This window comes from Falco cherrug, chromosome 5, assembly GCF_023634085.1.
Source record: "Falco cherrug isolate bFalChe1 chromosome 5, bFalChe1.pri, whole genome shotgun sequence".
NCBI lineage: Eukaryota > Metazoa > Chordata > Aves > Falconiformes > Falconidae > Falco > Falco cherrug.
The window spans coordinates 22,566,185-22,586,172 of NC_073701.1; the positions used below are offsets into that span (position 1 = coordinate 22,566,185).

General features: G+C 42.8%; 1 protein-coding gene across 14 annotated transcripts in view; it reads right to left on the reverse strand.

Annotated features, from left to right (window-relative positions):
• Positions 1 to 19,988, reverse strand: part of CALD1 (caldesmon 1) — a 202,827-nt gene that overhangs the window by 93,557 nt on the left and 89,282 nt on the right. For 12 of the 14 annotated variants that reach the window (XR_008732325.1, XM_027807567.2, XM_055710913.1 and 9 more), the window contains one exon: positions 5,521 to 5,632. Coding sequence is in view for 13 of the 14 variants with exons in the window: in XM_027807567.2 (XP_027663368.2) it covers positions 5,521 to 5,591 (71 nt within the window). In the remaining variant the exon portion in view is untranslated. Of the gene's footprint in view, positions 1 to 5,520; positions 5,651 to 6,311; positions 6,503 to 19,988 lie in introns of those variants that run through there. The other 2 variants (XM_055710915.1, XM_055710917.1) reach the window with 2 other exon arrangements.

Genomic DNA, 19,988 nt, shown 5'->3' on the forward strand with positions numbered 1-19,988 from the left:
TTGCATTGAGCAAGTTACCACCCCAGGAGACTTTCACACTGCCATCTCTGATCTGCAGGCTCAGTTACTTCTATGAGCATTCCCTAATCTACATCCATGAACATGAACCTTATTATCACTGTCTTATAAAACTGTTTAAAAGAGAGGCTGGAGAGGGTTTGTAACTGAACTGTTTGAAGCTTTTGTTTGTTTGTTTGTTTTAATAATCTTTACCTACTGCCTTTAGTAATTAATGCTACCAGGAACTATAAAGCTTAATGGCAGTGTTTTTCAGTATGCCCTACCTACGTACCCTTTTAGGATATGTTTAGTAATATTTGATTGGTCTGCAAGAAGATAAGCCCTTTAGTCAGGGCAGCTGTGGCCCCTGTCAAGAGATCCTACACAGCCCACAAAACAGTATGGTGGTTTTAGAGAGTGACTTGTGATTTGATGATAGATAGCTACTTCTCTTTGCTGTATTTTTACAACAGGTTGATCAATACCGTTCCTTGCCCATGAAATGACTTGCAGTCCCTTAGGGGAGGGCATTACACTGAGCAAAGCTGTGGTTCAGATTCAGTTAAGCTTCAGCTAAATGAGGACCAGTCTGACAATGACCCCAAGACCTTCCTGAAGCCTGCAGTAGTGATGGTATGGTAATGAAGCAAATTGGATCAGCTTCCTAGTATAATTTTTAAGAGAGCCCCAACACCATGGAGAGGTGAAAATACACTGCTGGGGCAGCAACAAGTCAGCCAGTTGTAAAATTGTGACTTAAGTGCTAAATAGATTAACCTGAGAGCTATTCTTTAGACAGTTCAAGGGGGCAATTTTTGCTCTCAGTTGTGCTCTAAGTCAAGGAAATAGGTCTATTGTCACTTCAAGAATTATTTCACCTCATTTTTTCACTGCAGCTGCATGCAGCTGTGACAGACTAAAGTGCATCAGCAAGATACAAAGCACCACCCCTCCAGACGCACACACTCTACCCAGCCCCAGGCTAAATTCTTCCAGTGTCAGTTACAACATCAAAATGACAAAACCCAATGGTTTTGTTCAACAAAACATCTTTCACTGTCTAGGAAGAGGCACAAAGCAGCAGGTAGCATTTGTTTTTTCCCTTGCTGAAAGAAGTCAATCCCCCGTGCTTCAATTATATCGGGGATTTTTCCTGTCAGTTAAGTCAGTTACCCATTTCTGACAGTTAAATCAGTAACCCATTTCTGTGAGGGCCCCGATACTCCAGCATAGTATGTACCCTGTGGCTGGGAAGGCAAAGCATTCCTCCAGCTCCTTCATGTCTGCCACTGAGACTGTCTCATAAATCATCTGGCTGGAATAACTCAGGTAGGGCTTAATCCAAAACCCACTGAAACCAGTAAAAAGATTTCAGCCAGCTCTGGACCAGGACCTCAGGGCTTTGTACAACCACTGTCCCAGGCACAGGACACTTTCTGCCTCCGAGGAGCAGGATAAAGCCTTGGCTTTGCTGCAGAGCCATTAGAGATGTAGCATATCCCATCGCCAGAATGGCTGGTGGGGTCTTATTTTATCTGACCTCACACCTGATCAGTACAAACCACATGCAAAATGCTAGTGGATGGGCACAGTTAACACTGCCATACTTTGTCCTGGGTTTCCCAGCCTATGCCTTGAAAGCCTTGTTATTCCATGAGGTACAAGAGCTGCTGTGTCCCTGCCAGCCTGAGCACATGCAATAAGTCTGACAGCCTGGGAGAAAGCTGGGCAAAGCCCCATATGCCTGCTGTTGGCCACATACCTCCTAGACAGGTCTGTAGTAGTATTACATGCTAATAGGCCTCCAGAGATCCCAGATAAAACCAATCAGTCAAAAAATTCTGGCTGGCAAAATTTCTGTGGGTGCAATGAGTCTGCATGGGAACATATGGGATACCTTGAAATGGTAAGAGCTAAAGATGCCAAAAAAACACTAGCTTTCTGAGTTGGTGACAATCAATATCTAAGTTGCCACAGCATGAACTACTAGCCAAAGCACATGCCGGGGTGAGCCACACTGTTGGTTTTTAAAGGACAAAGCCAGCCTCTCCTTAGGACAAGCCCTAAGCATATCATCCCAGCATGCCAGGGCTAAACAGCACAATAAAGCATAATTTCCAACAGCTTTCTAATGGAAAAAACAAAACCAAAGCAAAACAAAACAAAAAAAAAACATCCCACAAAGCCTAGCAGCAGCCCTCAAGAACTGAACTTGCACTAAATATCTCCAAAGACAACACAGAAGTGACTGGACATCAGTAGCTCCAGCATGACAGACACTTGAAAAATTGATGGCACATGTATCCTGACCAGTCCTCACACAGTTTCTGGCTCCTGGGGAAGACACAGTAAGGTCAAGTCACTCCCTCTTGGGTATGTGGTGCATGAGTTGATGCTGCTACAAGGCATCTTCACCCCTCAGTCTCTCTTGGGCACAGGCATCAGGCTAGAAAGACAGGCTTTCCATGTTCCTTTATGAATTCCAGAAAATTACAAAATGCATCACTGTGGCTGGCTGAGTTACAAATACCGCTGTTTGATATAGCCGCTTGCACTTCTAAGTTTGCTGTTCAACTTGAAGCCTGAACAGCATCTGGGAGAACTAGCAAACATGTTATAGCCTACACATAATCATCCATCCATCCATCTCCCAGCAGAAATGCTCACAACCAGCAGTGGCTTCCCTACCGCAAGGCTACAGCCCACTGATGGGAGGATACAGGGAAATGCCCTGTGCCTGAGCAGCAGGTACTAGTGCTCAGAGCTGATGGAGCATTTTCAGCTTTCATACCGCTCTTTAGGACAACGTGATTCACTTGATAAAACACCTGAAAGTGTTTGGACAGCAGGAGGTCTGGCCAGTGAATTGCTGTGGCTTAAGACATGTACACAAACACATTGTACACATATTTTTAAAGGTGAAGATGATCCTCAAATCCCTAAAAATCTGAATCCACCAAAAACAATCTAGCATGATATATTTGTTTGTTAATAACTGCCCAAATGTTGCTGCTTTTAGCTCAACATGAGCAGTGCAATGCAACGGGTGTGGATGTTCAGCTCCTCCCTGGGATTGCCCCTGCTGGGGCAGGTTTTGGGAGGTCCCAGCTCCCAGAGTCACATCTGAACTTGAGAAAAAGGCTCTGTTATTGTTAAGGCAAACCAAAAATAAAAAGGCTAGACTAAATTATTTTTAAGATCTCAAGATTTTTAAAGCAGTCTTGTGACTTTTAAGGGGTCTGACTCATGATGCTTGAATGCTTGAAGTTGGCAACAGTGAAGGGAGTACAGCAAGATTTAGCATACAGCAATTTATTGCTAAAAGCCTTCAAATGTGTGGGAAAGGGCACAGAGCACTTCTGCAACGATTCAGCAAAAAACAGGGGCATGGGCCCAAGACCTTCTCCTCTGGATGGGCTGCCACCAAGCTCGCCTCCTCCACAAAGGTAACCCACATAAAAACCTGGCAAAGCTGCCCCAAATTTGGTGAAAACACTTCCCAAAAGCAGGCTTGAGTGGGTGGGGAGCAGGCTGTTTCCCACGTCAGCAGCCATCACTCCCTGGTCCAACCCCTTGGCTTCCCCATCACCCAGGGGCAGGTATCACCATCAGTTTGCAGTGCTCCCCAGGGAGGATACCCTCAAGGGACATCGGTGAGCTGCTGCCTGCAGCTTTTGCCTCCCCAGGGCTTCAGTTTCCCTGTGCATGATCAGGGACCATGCGTAAAATTTCAGGCCACACAGTGACTTATGGATACCCCTGAAGTCCTGGATTTCAGCTTCCGTGGTGGCATGGGCAGAGCCTCTTATCTCCAAGCCCCTGCAGCTGTCACACCTCTGCAAGCCGTCCATGCTACATCACTGATGTCCGGACCACCCCACAGACTCTGCACACACACAAGAGCTTGGATGCCCTCACGGGAAGTTCAAGTGACATATTTTCATAGTAGAAAACACCTCCCAAACTACACCCCCAGCATCCTCCACAGGCCACCCAAGGCCTCTATTAGCAACAAACCCTAAGATATCCTTAAAAATATTTTTTTAAAGCAGAAATACACTAGAAGTATATGAATACCATGTACTATACCGTGGATCAGCACAGGCTCCACAATCCCTCACTTGTTGCCCAACAAAAACATACTGCGCCCCAGGCCTAGGGGGAAACCTTCTGGAACAAGAAGGCAGTTTAGCACCATGGCACATTTGCTCCTCTGCCTTTTGGAGAGGTCACCAACCAGGTGACAGCTGTGTTTTGCAAAGGAGGCTGCCACCTCATTTCCCTTTGACCACCACGTTTCACATGAGTTTATTTATCTGCAGGCAACACTGCTGCTTTCCAGAGCTCACAGGTTCAGTTTATAGCCTGATGAGAGCCTACCTACCCAGTTCTCCATGGCAACACTTCCTTCGGAAAGAAAGGCAGCTATTGCATCTCACCTACCTGGAATTTCTACCCCAAGTATCATCATCTTCCACCAGAAAGCCCTACTGATGTAGCAGGGCCTTATTAAAAAGCTCAAACCAGGCATACAAAATACATTGCATTCTGCTGACTTCCATTTAAAACTGTTCAGAAAAATGTATTTTCTCCTACAGCATACAGAACCTGAAACACCATGGTTTTGTCAGCACATGGGAAAGACTAGAAACAAAAATGAAGTCTATATCAAAAATTAAATACAAAACCTGCTTAAACCCAAGTTCCTTTTTATTTTCTAAATCACTGTAGTGTTAATAAACTAAATCAAACCTTTATATCAAAGAAAACATTACAAAAATATATGGGGCCTGACTTTCTCTCTCCTTGCTCCAGCATAAATCATACAAAAATCAATTAAAGAAAACAGAACTGTACAGGTGTAAAATGGGGTTAGTTAACAAGATGTAATTCCCAGTATTTCATGCTGCTGCTCTCATAAATTGACATCATCATACCCACATCAAGTTCTGCTCTCATTTGCACCAAAGGAAATCTGTAATAACTGACAGCAAATACTGCCCTTGTTGATTACATAAAGTGGTTGTAAATGAATAAAATTGACAGGTAGTACAAATACAACAGCAATTTCACAGTAATGGCAGACAATTCACAGATATACTATACTACATATACCAAGGATATCTCAGCTTTTGATCAATATCTTACAATTTTAGTTCTATGTCTGGAAACACAAACACAATCCCTTCTGCATAACACTCACTCACATGGCATCTGAGCATGAGTCTTCCTATCAATAATTTCATGTGGCCATACTCCACCTTCACTGTTTACATTTATCCATATAACAAAATAACTAGAAGCTAGAACATTTACAACAGCCTAATGGAATTAGACACGAGATACCCCTGACTTCCAGCCTATTCCACAATATTAACTAAAGCTATTTTACAGCACATATTGTTAGTAAAGAGTCTTTGGTTAGCTATGACATACTTTCGAATTTAAAACAAAAATCCTCAAAGACATTGCTAATCAAATGCAAGCCACTAACACCATTTTCCATACGTAATACCTCACCTCTCTGCTTCAAGGCGCATTTCCTCACGCTTTTGCCTCCTGAGTTCTCTGCGGCGTTCAAAGTCATCCATGGTGGGTGTTCAAGCGTTCGGAGCTCTGGAGAGATCCAAATCTAAAGGGGAGATGACCACTTAGATGAGAGAGAAAACACAATGGATGCGTTTAAGCAACTGAGTCCATTTAGTTATGTTTTGTTTTCTTAACTTCACTGCAACTATTTTCATTCTCCATCAAAAAATTATTCCTCAGTATTGTTGAGATAAAGAAGATTAATTAAATGCCTTGTAGGATAAACATAGCCCATGCCTGCGTTTAGTTTCCTAGTTAAAATTAAATCAACATGCTTTAAGTAAGGACTGTATACATCTGCTCGCTGCAGACTAGCTATTTGTAAAGTCACAGGTCTTTTTTACAAACAAAAGCAACAATTCAGCAGGATTTTAACTTCAGGCTTCCAAGTTTCACTGGAAGCAGTAAAAACGCTGCACAACAGATTTTCTTTAGTTAAACAGATAATTAAAAGTTTTGCAAAAGTCTGTCCGTTCCCAACCCCCCTTCAAGAAAAGGGAAAAGAAAGGGAAGAGAAAATGAGAAAAGAAAGAAAAAGTAACAGAGAAAAGAGAGAAAAGGAAAAGAGAAAAGAGAGAAGGAAAGGAGAAAAGAAGGAAAATAAGCCACAGCTTTTCAATACCACCCAGGAGGAGCCAAACTGTGTATAAATCCTGCTCAAAGAACCAAAAGTAGCAGTATTTTTTTTGTAGTTTAATCCATGCATTTTCCCCGTGCCCTACCTTCTTCTTTATGATTTAGTCCATGAAATATTTTCCCCTTTACAGTTCTTCATATACAAAGCCTTTCCAGCCTTGGTTTATATCCTATCAAGCCGAGCATTACAGAATTCCCCTGCAGCCCCCAAACCAAAAATGACTACCAGAAAAGGGAAAGCTGTTCTCTTTTTGTCCCTGCTTTGTTTACAGAGCTGTCAGTGGTTAGTTAAACTCTGCCTGGAATCTGGCATTTAAGGCCTGCTCTAAGATTGCTTCCTGTGCAGGGCTGGAGGCCTCAGCTTCCTCTGCAATTCTAGCCTAGGCGCTGCACTCGGAGGATTTCCACCCCCCCCACGTCCCCCCCAAAAAACATTTTCCAGCCCATTAGTACAAGACCAGCCATTGACTCCACAGAGAAAGCCAGCGTCCAGATGCAGACTAAAATTTTCAAAGGTGGCTTATGGACTGCAGTTTAAGGGAAACAAAGCCAAGGTGCATTTGTAAACTATTTGAAGTGCCCCGTTTGCAGATGTAGATCTGCCCTGTGGCTTTATATTCCTGTCCACTGGTGCAGCATCCAAGCACCCTCCCCATAAAATCATTGGCAATAGCAAAGCCTCTCATGACTTAAGGGTATCTGTGGCTTTTTCTGCCCCCTTTTTTGGTTTAAAACACTGCTGAAGGCAAGGGTTTTGTGAAGGTTATTTTATTAGTTTACTTTTTCCTGGGGGTGTTTTTCTTTCTGATTTGTTCCTGGATTGAGGGATTTAAAACTTTGTTGTTGTGAATTTCTTCATGTTTGGCTGGCTGGGGTTGTTTTGTGGAGGTTCAAAGGAAACATTAATTTTGCAAATCTGATAGTGACTTTATAATTGCTGCTGCTTTTTTTTTAATGCACAAATCGACAATTATATAAAAAGCAAGTTGTAACAAGACATTTTTTCAAATCTTTTGTTTATTTACTCTTACCACCATGTAAGAAGGACACAGAACAGCAAATCTGCTGGTTTCTCCCGAGAAATGTTTTCATCTCAGCCCACGTGTACAGCTAAATCCTGCACCAGTTCCTTTGCTAGAGAGCTCATGAGTTGCAGGACTGATGTGGTTCCCCCCTGGCTGGGAGATGAATATCAAAGGAGGAATGGTAGACTACACGGAGCAAATCTGAAGCAGCATGCTGGGTTTCTGTGCATAGAGGGCAGATGATGGAGTCCACAGGAACCAAGACTGCAACAGGCAGCAGCATTTAATTTGTAGAGTACGGTCATCATCAGGAATTTAAAATATAAAGCGCTGATTGTTAGACTGACACCTCTTGTGCTAGAACTGAGAATCCCAGTTTTTTTCCACCCTTTACCTCCCCAAAGTATCCATGCTTTGACACCTGATTTATTTGCACCTTCATGACTTCTCCCCCAGCCAGGTGCATCCCACTCTCCACCTCTCCTGACTAAGGCTCACTCCCTTCTCTTCCTGCAGCTCCATACTCTGTGCACTCACATTTCCCCCATCGCCTCCCCAAATGTCCCAGCCAGTACCTCCACCCCTTCCCTTTCTACATGGACCTCAGCACCATCACTCATCCTCAAAAGCTCAAGCTGTCTTCCTCATGAGGAAAGCTGAGGAGCATAACAACAACCACCCAAACTATTTCTGTTCTTCCTCTCCTCTTTCCTTCCCAGGAACACAGAGGAGATTGCACAGCAGTCACGAGGAGTTCCCTGCTGCAGCAACCTTCCTCCATCTACAGGGTGCTTTTCTGTTGTTTGATGAAGATCAGATGGATGGACTTCTTGGGAGAATGTCTAGGGTTTATTATAGTATCTCCTCTTGAAGGACTGAGGTCCAGCCACTTCATGGCACTCAGATGACTTGCAAGCCAAATCACTTTTTTTTAAAAATGAGGAAGGCACTTGGGAAGTGGAGTTCAGGTCAACCATACAACTTTTAGTTAACAAAGCCGTATCAGGTCCTCTTGAAGAATTCAGTGCTGTTCACTGTCTTCTCATAAATGACTTATCTTTCAGCCTCTAAAAACTACTAGGCAATAACTTCATGTATGTCTCTAAAATAGCTTCTTATTTCCACAAAAAATATAAAATCAGAGTTCTCAGAGAATTCTTGCCTCTCAGAAGATTTAAAAATCGCTTTGCTTATAGATGAAGGTACCAATTATTTGAAGTATTTTCTACAAACCATTTTCAGGAACATGCACATTTTGATGCTTCTCTCTTTAAAATAAAAATTGTTCATGAGTGAAAACATCCTGAGATAAAACGTAACACTCCATCCAGCTCCACTCCAGGGCCTGCCTTCAGAGCCATGTGTGAAAATGTCTTACTGTGTGACCTTCCCAGGTGTGCAAAGCGATTTTATTTTTATTTTTTTACTTGCTGATTGCTTTTTTTTTCCCCCTGTTACACATTTTTAATAATTTGGTGTCAGACAAAAGAAGTTTCACTTTTCTGAAAAGAGGGAAATTGTCCCTTGGAAAACTGCTTCAAATCAAAAGTAATGTTCCATTCAACCACAGGGGGAAAATGAAAAGCTCTTTGGTTTTAATTTAAATATAAAAATTTTGGTTTGCAAAGTACAATGGAAAATGTTTTGATATCTCAGTTTTTTTCTCCAAATTATTTCCAGGTATGTTTTGCACCTAATTCAACCAGAAGTCATCAATAAATTTTAAAGAAGCAGAATTATTTTTTTCTTTTTGCGAATAGAAGTAGATCTCTGAAACTATTTGACCAGCACCATTCCCCTGACATCCAACACACATATGCAAATTACTGGAATATGGACTAGTTTTACACTGTGAAAGGGTGGACTATAAAAATTAATATTTTGTTGCTTCTATCTCAAAACAAGACCCTCAGCGTCTTTTCAACATTTACATAACTGAAATAATACTGAAAAAATCTGAAGTGAACTCTCAGGAGTTTTCCACCACCAGACTCAGAAGAGGGACCTAGGGAAAAATTGTACAGAGATCTTTGACCTTATTTCTTGTTTTGGTTTGTTTTTTTTTTTTTTAAATACCTCTCAGAATCTACTGAGGATAATTCTTGCTCAGACCCTTAGATTTTCCACAGCCTCACATACAAGTGTCTTCTCAGGGTCCCTATCTCTTTTGATTCTGAGACTGAACCTTTAGATAATGTGATCTCTGATGAACCCTGTGGTGTTCCTGAAGACATGCTAAGACTAAGAGATTGATAAGCAAAGTAATTTACCTATATTTACCAGCAAAGTATGTGCCCTGCAAATACCATCTCCTCACAAAAACACTTTTCATTTAAAAAGCAGTACTAGACTCTCCCTCTCCTTTTCATCTCTGCACTTCGCGTAATGTCATTGATCTTCAGTTGACTATGTTTATTGCTAAAATTTGTTGCATTTTTCATTGTCTTGCTAAAAACTGCTTCCTTCAAGGACAGTCATATTTAATCCCTCCTGATACAAAACACACACATGCTAATCCCACTTCCCTTTATGCCTCATCCCATGACAGAGTTTAAAATTTTGTCTTCTTTCGGCTTTCATCAAGGTAAAATCAGAAGAATGCACAGTAATTGTAAATATATGACAAAGTATTTTAATAGCAATTAATGGGAATATGCTCTTTGAAAGCAAACAATAAATTGGCTAGGTAGAAATACACACACAACCACATACCAGTATAATTCCAGCATGGAGAGCAAAATAACTTCCTGATCTGGGTCAGATTTAAGACTGTCCTCACCCTATTCCCAGCACTGATTTCAGAGACAACTCAGCACTTGGGGGACCTTAAAAACAGATGAGCTAGACTTGGTAACAAGCAAATGAAAATGCAAACTTCTGCTCAGGTCTTTAACAAACTGAAATGTCTGTGTTTCAGGACCTGCCAGTCACCTTTCCATTACACTGAATGAGTTCCCAGTCTGCAATGTTTATGCTGAGCCACTGCACCAGCTTCAACTTGGTTGAGCCAATAAACTTCAGGCCAAAGCATATTCCCTAATATAGTATGGCTGTTTATATTGCACAGGGCTTTATGCTGGCCATGTCTGGTGACAGCATGGTGCAAGCACATGCCATCTTGCATCCCTCCCAGTACAGTGAAACAATTGCAAATTTCCTCCTGGTGACCTTCAGGCCCAAAAAGGCTGAAGGTCATGCCTGTTTCCTTAACACAGGATCGCTCACTGCTCCAGTGTTATGAATGCCCAGGGTAAGCTTCACACAGACAACTGCTAGGCAGATTGCAAGCTGTGATGACTGTCCATGCAGATCCATCAGAGCTCTTGCCAGACCCCCTCTCAGCAGTTTGACCCACTCTTCATTAAAGAATGAGGGCAGAAAATAGCTTCATTCACCTGAAGGTGAGAGCAAGGGGATTTGGCTTTCAATTTCTTTGGAATACGACAGATTTTCTGCTAAATTTCCCTTCTTATCTAAAGACATCTGCATGCACTGTATACTAGGTACCTTCCCTTCCTTCCTTAGCCCAACAAGCCTCTCACACTGGTCAACTGAAATGGGGTTACCAACAGAGACACATCCTGCACGCTGTAGGACCCCAGTTCTGTGGGAGCTGGTAGAAATTTTGGGACCTACAGGAAGCACAGAAAAAATGTGGTGGACTGAGCCTGACTGGATGCCAGGTGCCCACCAAAGCCACATTATCGCTGCCCTTCCTCAGCTGAACAGGGAAGAGAAAATACAAATACAACTTAAGGCTTTAGGGTCCAGCCAAGGACAGGGAGAGATTATTCACCAATTACCATCACAGGTGTCCTGGTTTCAGCTGGGATAGAGTTAGTTTTCTCAGTAGTAGCTGGTGCAGTGCTGTCTTTTGGCTCTGATGTGAGAACAATGTTGATAGGACACTGATATTTGTAGTTGTTGCTGGGTGATGTTTATACTAAGTCAAGGAATTTTCAGTTTCTTGGGCCCTGCCAGCAAGAGGGCTGGAGGGGCACAAGAGATTGGGAAGGGACACAGCCAGGACAGGTGACTCAAAGTAGCCAAAGAAGTATTCCATACCATATGATGTCATGCTGAGTATATAAACTGGGGGAAGGAGCAGGAGGGGGAGGACATCCAACATCATGGCATTTGTCTTCCCAAGTAACCATTACGCATGATGGAGCCCTGCTTTCCTGGAGATGGCGGAACACCTGCCTGCCCATGGGAAGTAGTGAATTCCTTGCTTTGCTTTGCTTATGTTCGTGGCTTTTGCTTTATCTATTAAATTGTTCTTATCTCAACCTTTGAGTTTTACATTCCTTTCTGATTCTCCTCCCCATCCCTCTCTGGGTGAGAGGGAGTGAGCAAGCGGCTACGTGGTGCTTGGTTGCCAGCCAGGGTTAAACCACGACAACAGGCAAAACAGACTCTACTTGGGGAACTTAGTCTCATTCATTACCAATCAAATCAAAGTAGGATAATTAGAAATAAAACCAAATCTTAAAACACCTTCCCCACCTTAACTTTACTCCCAAGTTCTCTACTCCTTCCCTGCAGTGGCATAGAGGGACATGGAATGGGGGTTACAGTCAGATCATCACACGTTGTCTCTGCTGCTCCTTCCTTTTCAGAGGGAGGACTCCTCACACTCTTCCCCTGCTCCAGCATGGGACCCTTCCATGCAATGAAGTTCTTCAGGAACAGACTGCTCCAGTGTGGGTCCCCTGCAGGGCCACAAGTCCTGCCAGCATGCCTGCTCCAGCCTGGGCCCCTCTCTCATCAGAGGTCCACAGGTCCTGCCAGGAACCTGCCCCAGCACAGGCTTCCCATGGGCTCACAGCCTCCTTCAGGCATCCACGTGCTCCAGTGCAGGGTCCTCCACAGGCTGCAGGTGGATATTTGTTCCACTGTTAACCTCTGTGGGCTGCAGGGGCACAGCCTGCCTCACCATGTCTTCACCACAGGCTGCAGGAGAATCTCTGCTGTGGCACCTGGAGTACCTCCTGCCTCCTTCTGCACTGACCTGGGTGTCTGCAGAGTTGTTGCTCTCACACGTTCTCACTCCTCTCTCCAGCTGCAGTTATTCTTGCCCAGACACATTTTGTTTCCCCCCTTCCTAAACACATTATCACAGAGATGCTACCACCATCGCCGGTGGGCTCAGCCTTGGCCAGCAGTGGGTCCATCTTGGAGCTGGTTGGTACTGGCTTTATCGGATATAGGGGAAGCTTCCAGTAGTTTCTCACAGAAGCCACCCCTGCAGTCCCCTCACTACTAAAAACCTTGCCACACAAACCAAATACAGTAGTAAAAAGGACAATATCAGGTTTCTTCATGAAAAAAAACCCATGACCTTAGCCTTTCCCTCCCTTTTTGTCCTCCCTTCCTTATCCCAAGAAGCAGGAGGCAGGCACAGTGCAAAGAGAAACTGCTTCAGAATTTCCAGAAGAACTCAAGTAACCCAGGGCAGAACAGGGAGGCCAATGAGATACCATGGCCCAGAGCCTAGCATTCAGGGTGAACCCAGCAACTGGGGATACTCCTGCTTGGTTCCACACCTCTGATTTACTTTGTGGCCTTAGGGACTGAGCCTTAGTCAGTTTTGTGCCTCTTAGTCCTTATGTTATCTCCACCAGTTGCAAATTCTTCTCACTGTGCATTTACAGATGGCTAAAACACAACCAGGCCCCAAGTTCAGCCCTGCCCTCTAGATAAAACAGTAACATCAATGCTAAAAAAGCCAAATCCTAAAAATAGAAATGTCTGCTGCAGAGAAGGGCTGAAAGGTGATAAAGGGAAATTCTTTCTGACCCTTTCCTACAGAGGGGTAGTAAAGGAATGGCTTCCAAGTCTACATGCGTGCAGATGGACCTCCGACTTACAACCGGTCCTCACTGCAGGATCAGATGGTAACACAAGATCTAAGTTTTTCTGTCATTGTCCACTTTTTTTCTTTAAATACTCCCACAAAAAGGATCAAATGTCTCATTAAAGCTTGACATAAACTGAGACTGCAAGCAGCTTTGTGAGTTGTACCCTATTAATCCAAGTGTGCCATTTTCCCATCTGTCTCCACTTCAGTTGTTCCAAAACCCTGGTGTAGAGGTGTGGACCTTTCAAGTCAGTAAAGGACCGGTCAGTGAGAAGCATAAAGAATATTTTGCTTGAGCTGGCTACATACCATGACATCCACTGTATCCCAAGGACTACCACTGCCTTTTCTTTCTACCTCCTCCACCACAGGAATGAAAACAGAACCTCTTCGTTGTCCTTTGCAGATGACAGCAGCTCAGCTAGCATCACTCATTGTCTAAGCTTGACTTGTTTAATCTGGCACCCATGAAATGCAGGTATGGCAAGCATTCTACTGCAATATCAGAAGAATTACAGTTCCTTAATCTATCTTCAGTCAAAACAAATAAATCTGTTTTCTATGAAAATCTGTCAGAAAACATTGGAAATTATTTTTCCCACTCCCCTTTAAACTCTGCATTAGAAGCATTCAGTGCCACTCAGGTCTTTCAGAAACAGGCACAATTTCATTGAAGTCAAAAGGTGGAGTTCAATAGATTGATTTTTCCTTTTTCACACCTCATGCATGCTCTTTCTTCATTCCAACATGTTGGATATTGCTGGCAATCATATATCACCAATAGTAAAGCTTGCATTTAAAGAGGTTCTTTGCTCTATAAATTCATTTTTAAGGCTCCTTTCATGTAAAACCACATCTGCAGTTGTTACTGTAAACTTGGCCAAGTGTTCATGTTGACTGCAGATAATGAACTTATGTATATGTGTGTGTATGTGTGTATATATATATGTATACACACACGCAGTGGTATCAAGCAGCTTTACTCCTTCCCAAACAGAATAGCTTATTTGGGACTTGAGGCAAAATAAATGTATTGGGTCATGTGAACACACAGTTTTATTCCAACCTAGCCTGTACCTTGCTTTATCTGATCATGCTTCTTAGGACTTCCAAGGAAAATTCATCAATGGCAAACCAGCTGTGTTCAATTCATACTTAGGATGAGAAAATCAAACTTTGGAGATTTTTCAAAGTCCCAGTTTCTATTCACAGAACATTCCATTTCCATCTACACGGGTATGTACCAACCACTGACTCTATGAGAAGGAGGCAGAGAATTACCTAGAATTTCGACAACTAAGTAAAAGAAAACATCTGTTAAAATCTCTGCTTGTGGCATAAGGTACATTCTCCACCTCATCTTTCACAGGAGTAAAAAAATCTTATGTGCATTGGTGGGACATTTTAAAATCTGATTAATGTATTAGTTAACATCTCTGTGGCATCCTGAGCAAAACTATGCAGTCATTATGTAGAACAGAGATTCCCAGTTGGTGCCGTGAAGACTCTTGATGGCCCACAGGACCACACCATGGCCCAGGCCCTTGATTCAAATCGGTGCTGAACAGGTTTCACCCACCCTTGCTACAGCATCGGTTACCACAAGTGAGTGCCCCATATGTTCTTGCAGGTGCCAGGCTCTGTGTCAGCTCCTGCTGCTGCAGAGTGAACCACATGAAAGTGCTGACAGGGACCTTTTTATAGGACATTGTCCCTGCCACAGAGTTCAGTCCTTGGATTTGCAACTAAAAGATCCATAGCTTTAAACAGCTGCTCAGGTCCCCCTTTCATATCCATTATCTAATTCAGCACTGGGGAAGGAGCATTAGAGTTCTCCACCATTCCAGGGGTGTGCAAACATCTAGTGTGCTGCTGCTAGCACTGCAATACATTTCTAAGCATGCAGCAGTAGGACCTATCGTCTCAGAGCCAGTCAGTTGCAATGGAAAGTCCCCATTTGTCTTTATTCCCTTGGGCAGGGTGAGTGTGGGTATGCCATTTCCACTCCTCCCACTTCCTTCCTCATCGTTCTCCTACTGCACACTGACACAAGGGCCAGGCAGAGCTTTCTCTTGACATTTGGATTTGCATACACTGGTCCCACCCCTGATCTCTGTGACATTTGTCTATCATTTCCCATTAGCAGACAAAGGAAGAAACAAGACATAGCTGGAAGCTGCTGGCACAGCCACTGGTTCTCATGTTAGAAGGATTGACCCTTGACTCTCCCATTCAAGTGTCATCTGAAGCATTTCAAATATGTTGTCCCTAAAGATCAGAAGATACTGAAATATTATTGATATACAGACTAGAATTCAAATCCTGGTCCTGTTGGAATCTCTGGCAGACTTCCCAGAGACTTCAATCAGGACTGGATTCCACCCTCACAGGCCAAATTTATCTAATACACAGTACAAAAGATCAGTGAGCATACCCTGCATGTCAGAAATTGGTGTGAGCCAATATAGGCTGCTTTGTCTTCTCCTACCTTTGTGCATACACAGACAAAGGCTGAATTTCTTTTACTTTTGCGAAACAAATCCTTTTTACCCATACCGTTATCACTGAGGAAATACTTTGCCTTTGCTGCAGATACAAAGGGCAGGTGAAAATTGCATTGCCCTTTACTACCATTTAATCATAAGTGAGGATATCCCAGGTAATGACAATGAGGCCTCCATCTCAAAGTACAAAACACACTGAAATCAAAGGCATTTTATAGTCCACAAACCAGCTTGTAAAAGTGCTTAGTCCCAAAATGAGCTCTGACTTGCATTCACTTTTTCTCTGCATTCAAACACTGGGAAGCAGGCTCATGGAATATCATGCACTATTGCCCTTGTCTTTTATCTGCTTCTACCCATGAAGACCTTCAGCTTCACCATGTTAATCTAATCACAAGAATGCCTACATCACACATTTAGTCCTCCTGCGCGCTTTGTCACAAATCTGTGGCCTGACTGTTGAAACTTGTGGCAGTGTCCCAGATGTTGGTCAACTTCATCTCCCACTGAAATCTCTAAGTGCTGAAAACAAATGCCCATGCCACCACCTTCCAGTCAGGAGCAATTTGTTTCTTAATAATAGGAAAGAACAAACATCAGCAAGAAACAGGTATGGTCCAGGTCAGGTGACCAAGACATCCTAAAGAGGAGAATGCATTTCTTCTTGCCCTATAAATGGCAATGCCAATGCCAATTTCCCATTGGTTTCTAGTGGAAAAAAATCAGAGCATGGGAAAGAATACCACACAGGCAGAAGAAGCTGCCACACCTGTGGAAAAGCCAGTCTTCAGTTTCTGGACAACAGAGATAAAACCACCACATTGTATCCATTCAGTTTGTGCCTTTGAAGGTATAGGGAAAAGGAAAAATGACTCTTCTTGTCAATACTCTCTGATCCAACTTCACATCCGCTGCGGAGGGAGACTCACACTAGGTCAGCTGGCAGATGTCACAGATGCACTGCATGCCCTGATCCTGCAAGCTGCCTCCTCTCTGAGAGAAACAGCGTAGCTGCGAGTGTGCCCAGTGGAGTGTGCGTCAGGACAGACATGTAGTGACACATGTCAGCAAGGACAGCAGCTGTCTGAGAGAGGGGCAGAGCCTGACTCCGAACTGGAGCTAGGTGCAGTGGAGGTGCAATCCGGGACAGAAATGCCCACAGGAGCTGATGACCATGCACTGAGTGCTAATCACCATGATGCTGTTAGTCTCTTTTCAATGTGCAAAGCCACAATCATCCCACACAGCAAGGTACCACCACAGTGGTGTGAAGCAGGACAAGCCACAGGAACAGAAAGTATGCTGGGAGCTCTTGCCTAGTGGAGTTAATCACCCGATGATGTAGGCAGGGATAACACAAGACAAGGCAGTTTGGTGTACATCATAACAAGCAGAGGCTCACATTGAGAATGGCAGTCACAGCTCTGGCAATAGGTAGAGGGTCTGGGCTAGGAGAAGGGCAGGCATCAGGCAGGGAAGATGTTGCTCTGTCCAAGTGCAGGAGCATTTCTTCTGCAGCACAACTGGCAAGGAAGCTAGAAGCAGCAATGCAGCCCTCTATACTTTCCTCCCCTGTCCACTAGGGAGAAGGGTTTCCCCCTCCAGGCAAGGAGATGATCAAAGATGGGAAGTATCTGCCTCTCTGCCTTCTATTACTCTGCTCCCGTCATTTGGTGCTCCCCTCTTTTCCTACTCTTGCACTATCACATTGACCTTCATTGTTCACATGCAATATTTCAGCCAGTTGTCTGAATTTATTTGTGTCCAGGTAGATTTTATGAATGTTTTATCACTCTATTCAAACTCTTTCTCTGCATCTCTCAGGTCTTGAATTAAAAACCTAAGGTAATGCCATTAAAAATAGTAAAATGTTCAAGCAAGTCTAAGGTAAGGTTCCAACAGCAATATTCACTCAGCCAGACTTCAAACTCCACATGTTTTCTGGAACGCATTTCAAAATACAAAATCATGATATATTAAGCTACATAGTTAGTCATAAAAAAGTAATAGAAAATAATATGAAGATACAATGCAGCCAGCTTACTGTGGCTTCGCTTTTGTATTTTCAACTCTCTTTCTTTTCCTGTTAAAACATACAGCCCTAGTATCCAGCCTTGCCTAGTGCTGGGCTTCATAAACTCCAATGAGAGTTGAGGGGTCTCTCTTGCTTGCTCTATTGAACCAGCAATAAGTAACAATACCCAGTTTTAATCGTCATCCCTTAATTTTTAAAGAAAAAAGAAATACTATAAAAAACCACCCCTGAAGTACTTTGGTTTGCAGATCTTACTAGTTGTACCCTAAAAGTCACTAAGTATTTTGAATCCAACCTGTTACTCAGAAGAAACAAATTGTATCTTTTCAAGTCTTGCCTCTCGGCTCTTGAACCTTAATTAACTCATCTTTCCTCTCAGTACCTGTAGGATTACTGTGCACAGACACAGTGCATGTCACCACGATAGACACACTGCAGCTGAAAGTCCAGTTACTCCATGGCAGAGCATCATGGAAATTTGTGGAATTCCACCAGGAATGGATCAAGCTGCAGAAATTTATACTGGACTTTTCCAGCTCACACTTTTAAAGTCATATTTAAGTCATATTTACAAATTAAACCCAGATTGTTTCCTGTCAAGTAGCTATAACAATTTATTTGTAATGAACAGCAATTCCGTGTCATTTTGCTTGAAAATTGAAGCATGAGGTCAGTGCCAGCTTTAAGGAGGTGAAGCAGGACAACAAAAATGCAAAGCCTTTCAACAGGACAGCTCAAACAAGGTACTGCAAAATAGATGCCCCTTAAACCATTTGCCATATTTGAAGTTTATATCATAGACCCCCTTCCTGCTGAGTTTAGCTGAAAGCAAGGAAACACTAACAGAACAGTGTCACCAAAACAGAAGATCAAAAGAAAAAAAAGCAGTGAGGCTTTGTTACAACAAAAAAACTGATGGGCAAGATGGCACATTCACATGCTGTGCATGAGCCAGCATAAAACCTGACACAGCAAGATTACGGTATTGCCAACTCTCTTCATGAGCTCAGTGAAGCTGTTAAATAATCTTGACAATAATCTGACTGCTATCTAGACATTCAGGCACAAATACTTACTGCCAGCAAACACCACAACAGCAATGCATCAGTACGGTACATCAGTAATGTTGTATGTGACTGTACGCTGCTTCCCTGCATGGGAACAGCATCGTCACAGCTTCCAACAAAGTCAAATGAATGAGACAGGTGAGGCCTGAGAGTCTCCTGTGCACTTAAATACTGAGAGCACACAGACAGACATACTTTGTATTAACTCAACAAAGGAAAGTTACACTTGAGCACTGTATCAAGACAATACATTTTACAGTTGTTGTTTAATTTTTTTTAGGAACAGTGTCTCAGACAATGTCTGCATGGTCCAGAAAAGAAAATGTTTAATTTTCCTTCCAAAAATAAGTTGAAAAAAAATTAAATCTCTGTAATATGCATTATCTGCTACCTTTCCTTAATTCCTCTCCATAAAGATCCAAAACCCCTATGAGGTTTCCTCCAGTCTCCCTTGCTGCCATGTTAGGTCCACCAGCTCAGAATGAGACACAGAGCACGTACAGCTGGTCAAAGTCCAAGTTCTGGGCACCAAAGGCACATGAAGCACATTTTTCACACTCAACCAGCAGAACAGGATTGTATGTGTACAAAGCATTGGCCAAGACCAGAAACACAAAGGTGGAAGGGGAGAGAAGGGAGAACAACTTCCAAACTGTTTGTAAATGCTCTACAAATAGGAAAGCAGCCTATGTTTACTAAGCAAATTGTTCTCCATAACTCAGTCACTTCATCTTTAGTTATGGGCTAGCTGGAAAAAAATAAATACTGAACTCAGCCCTCAAATCTTATGCCTTCTTCAAAATGAAGAAAGCAGAAATAATTGCACTACTTAAGGCTGGCATATGTGCACTGAGGCCTTCTAAAAGTGGGTGCTTCAGAACTCACCAGATCCGATGGCTCTACAGGAGTGAAGTACAACTATAGAGATAATCTCTGCAAGGATACCATGTTAAATGTGGAAAAAAATGTTAAGGCGGCAAGGGAACAGAGGCAAGAATGGAAAAAGAGGTCTGAAGAAAGAAACAGACTTTGGAAAAGATGTACAAAGATGGATCAAACTAAAATCCCAGACCATAATGCTTGCAAACTTGGAGAATTTTTACAATCTATACCCCAGATAAAAATCTTGAAAATAACTTACACCCTTAAGGTGAACAAATAAAATAAAAGCCAGATCTGAAATTCATAAATAAACATAAGTAAACTAGGCAGATTTTTCAGTGCGTACCTGGACCAAATAAAACATTTACACCTTGTAAATACTGACAAGTG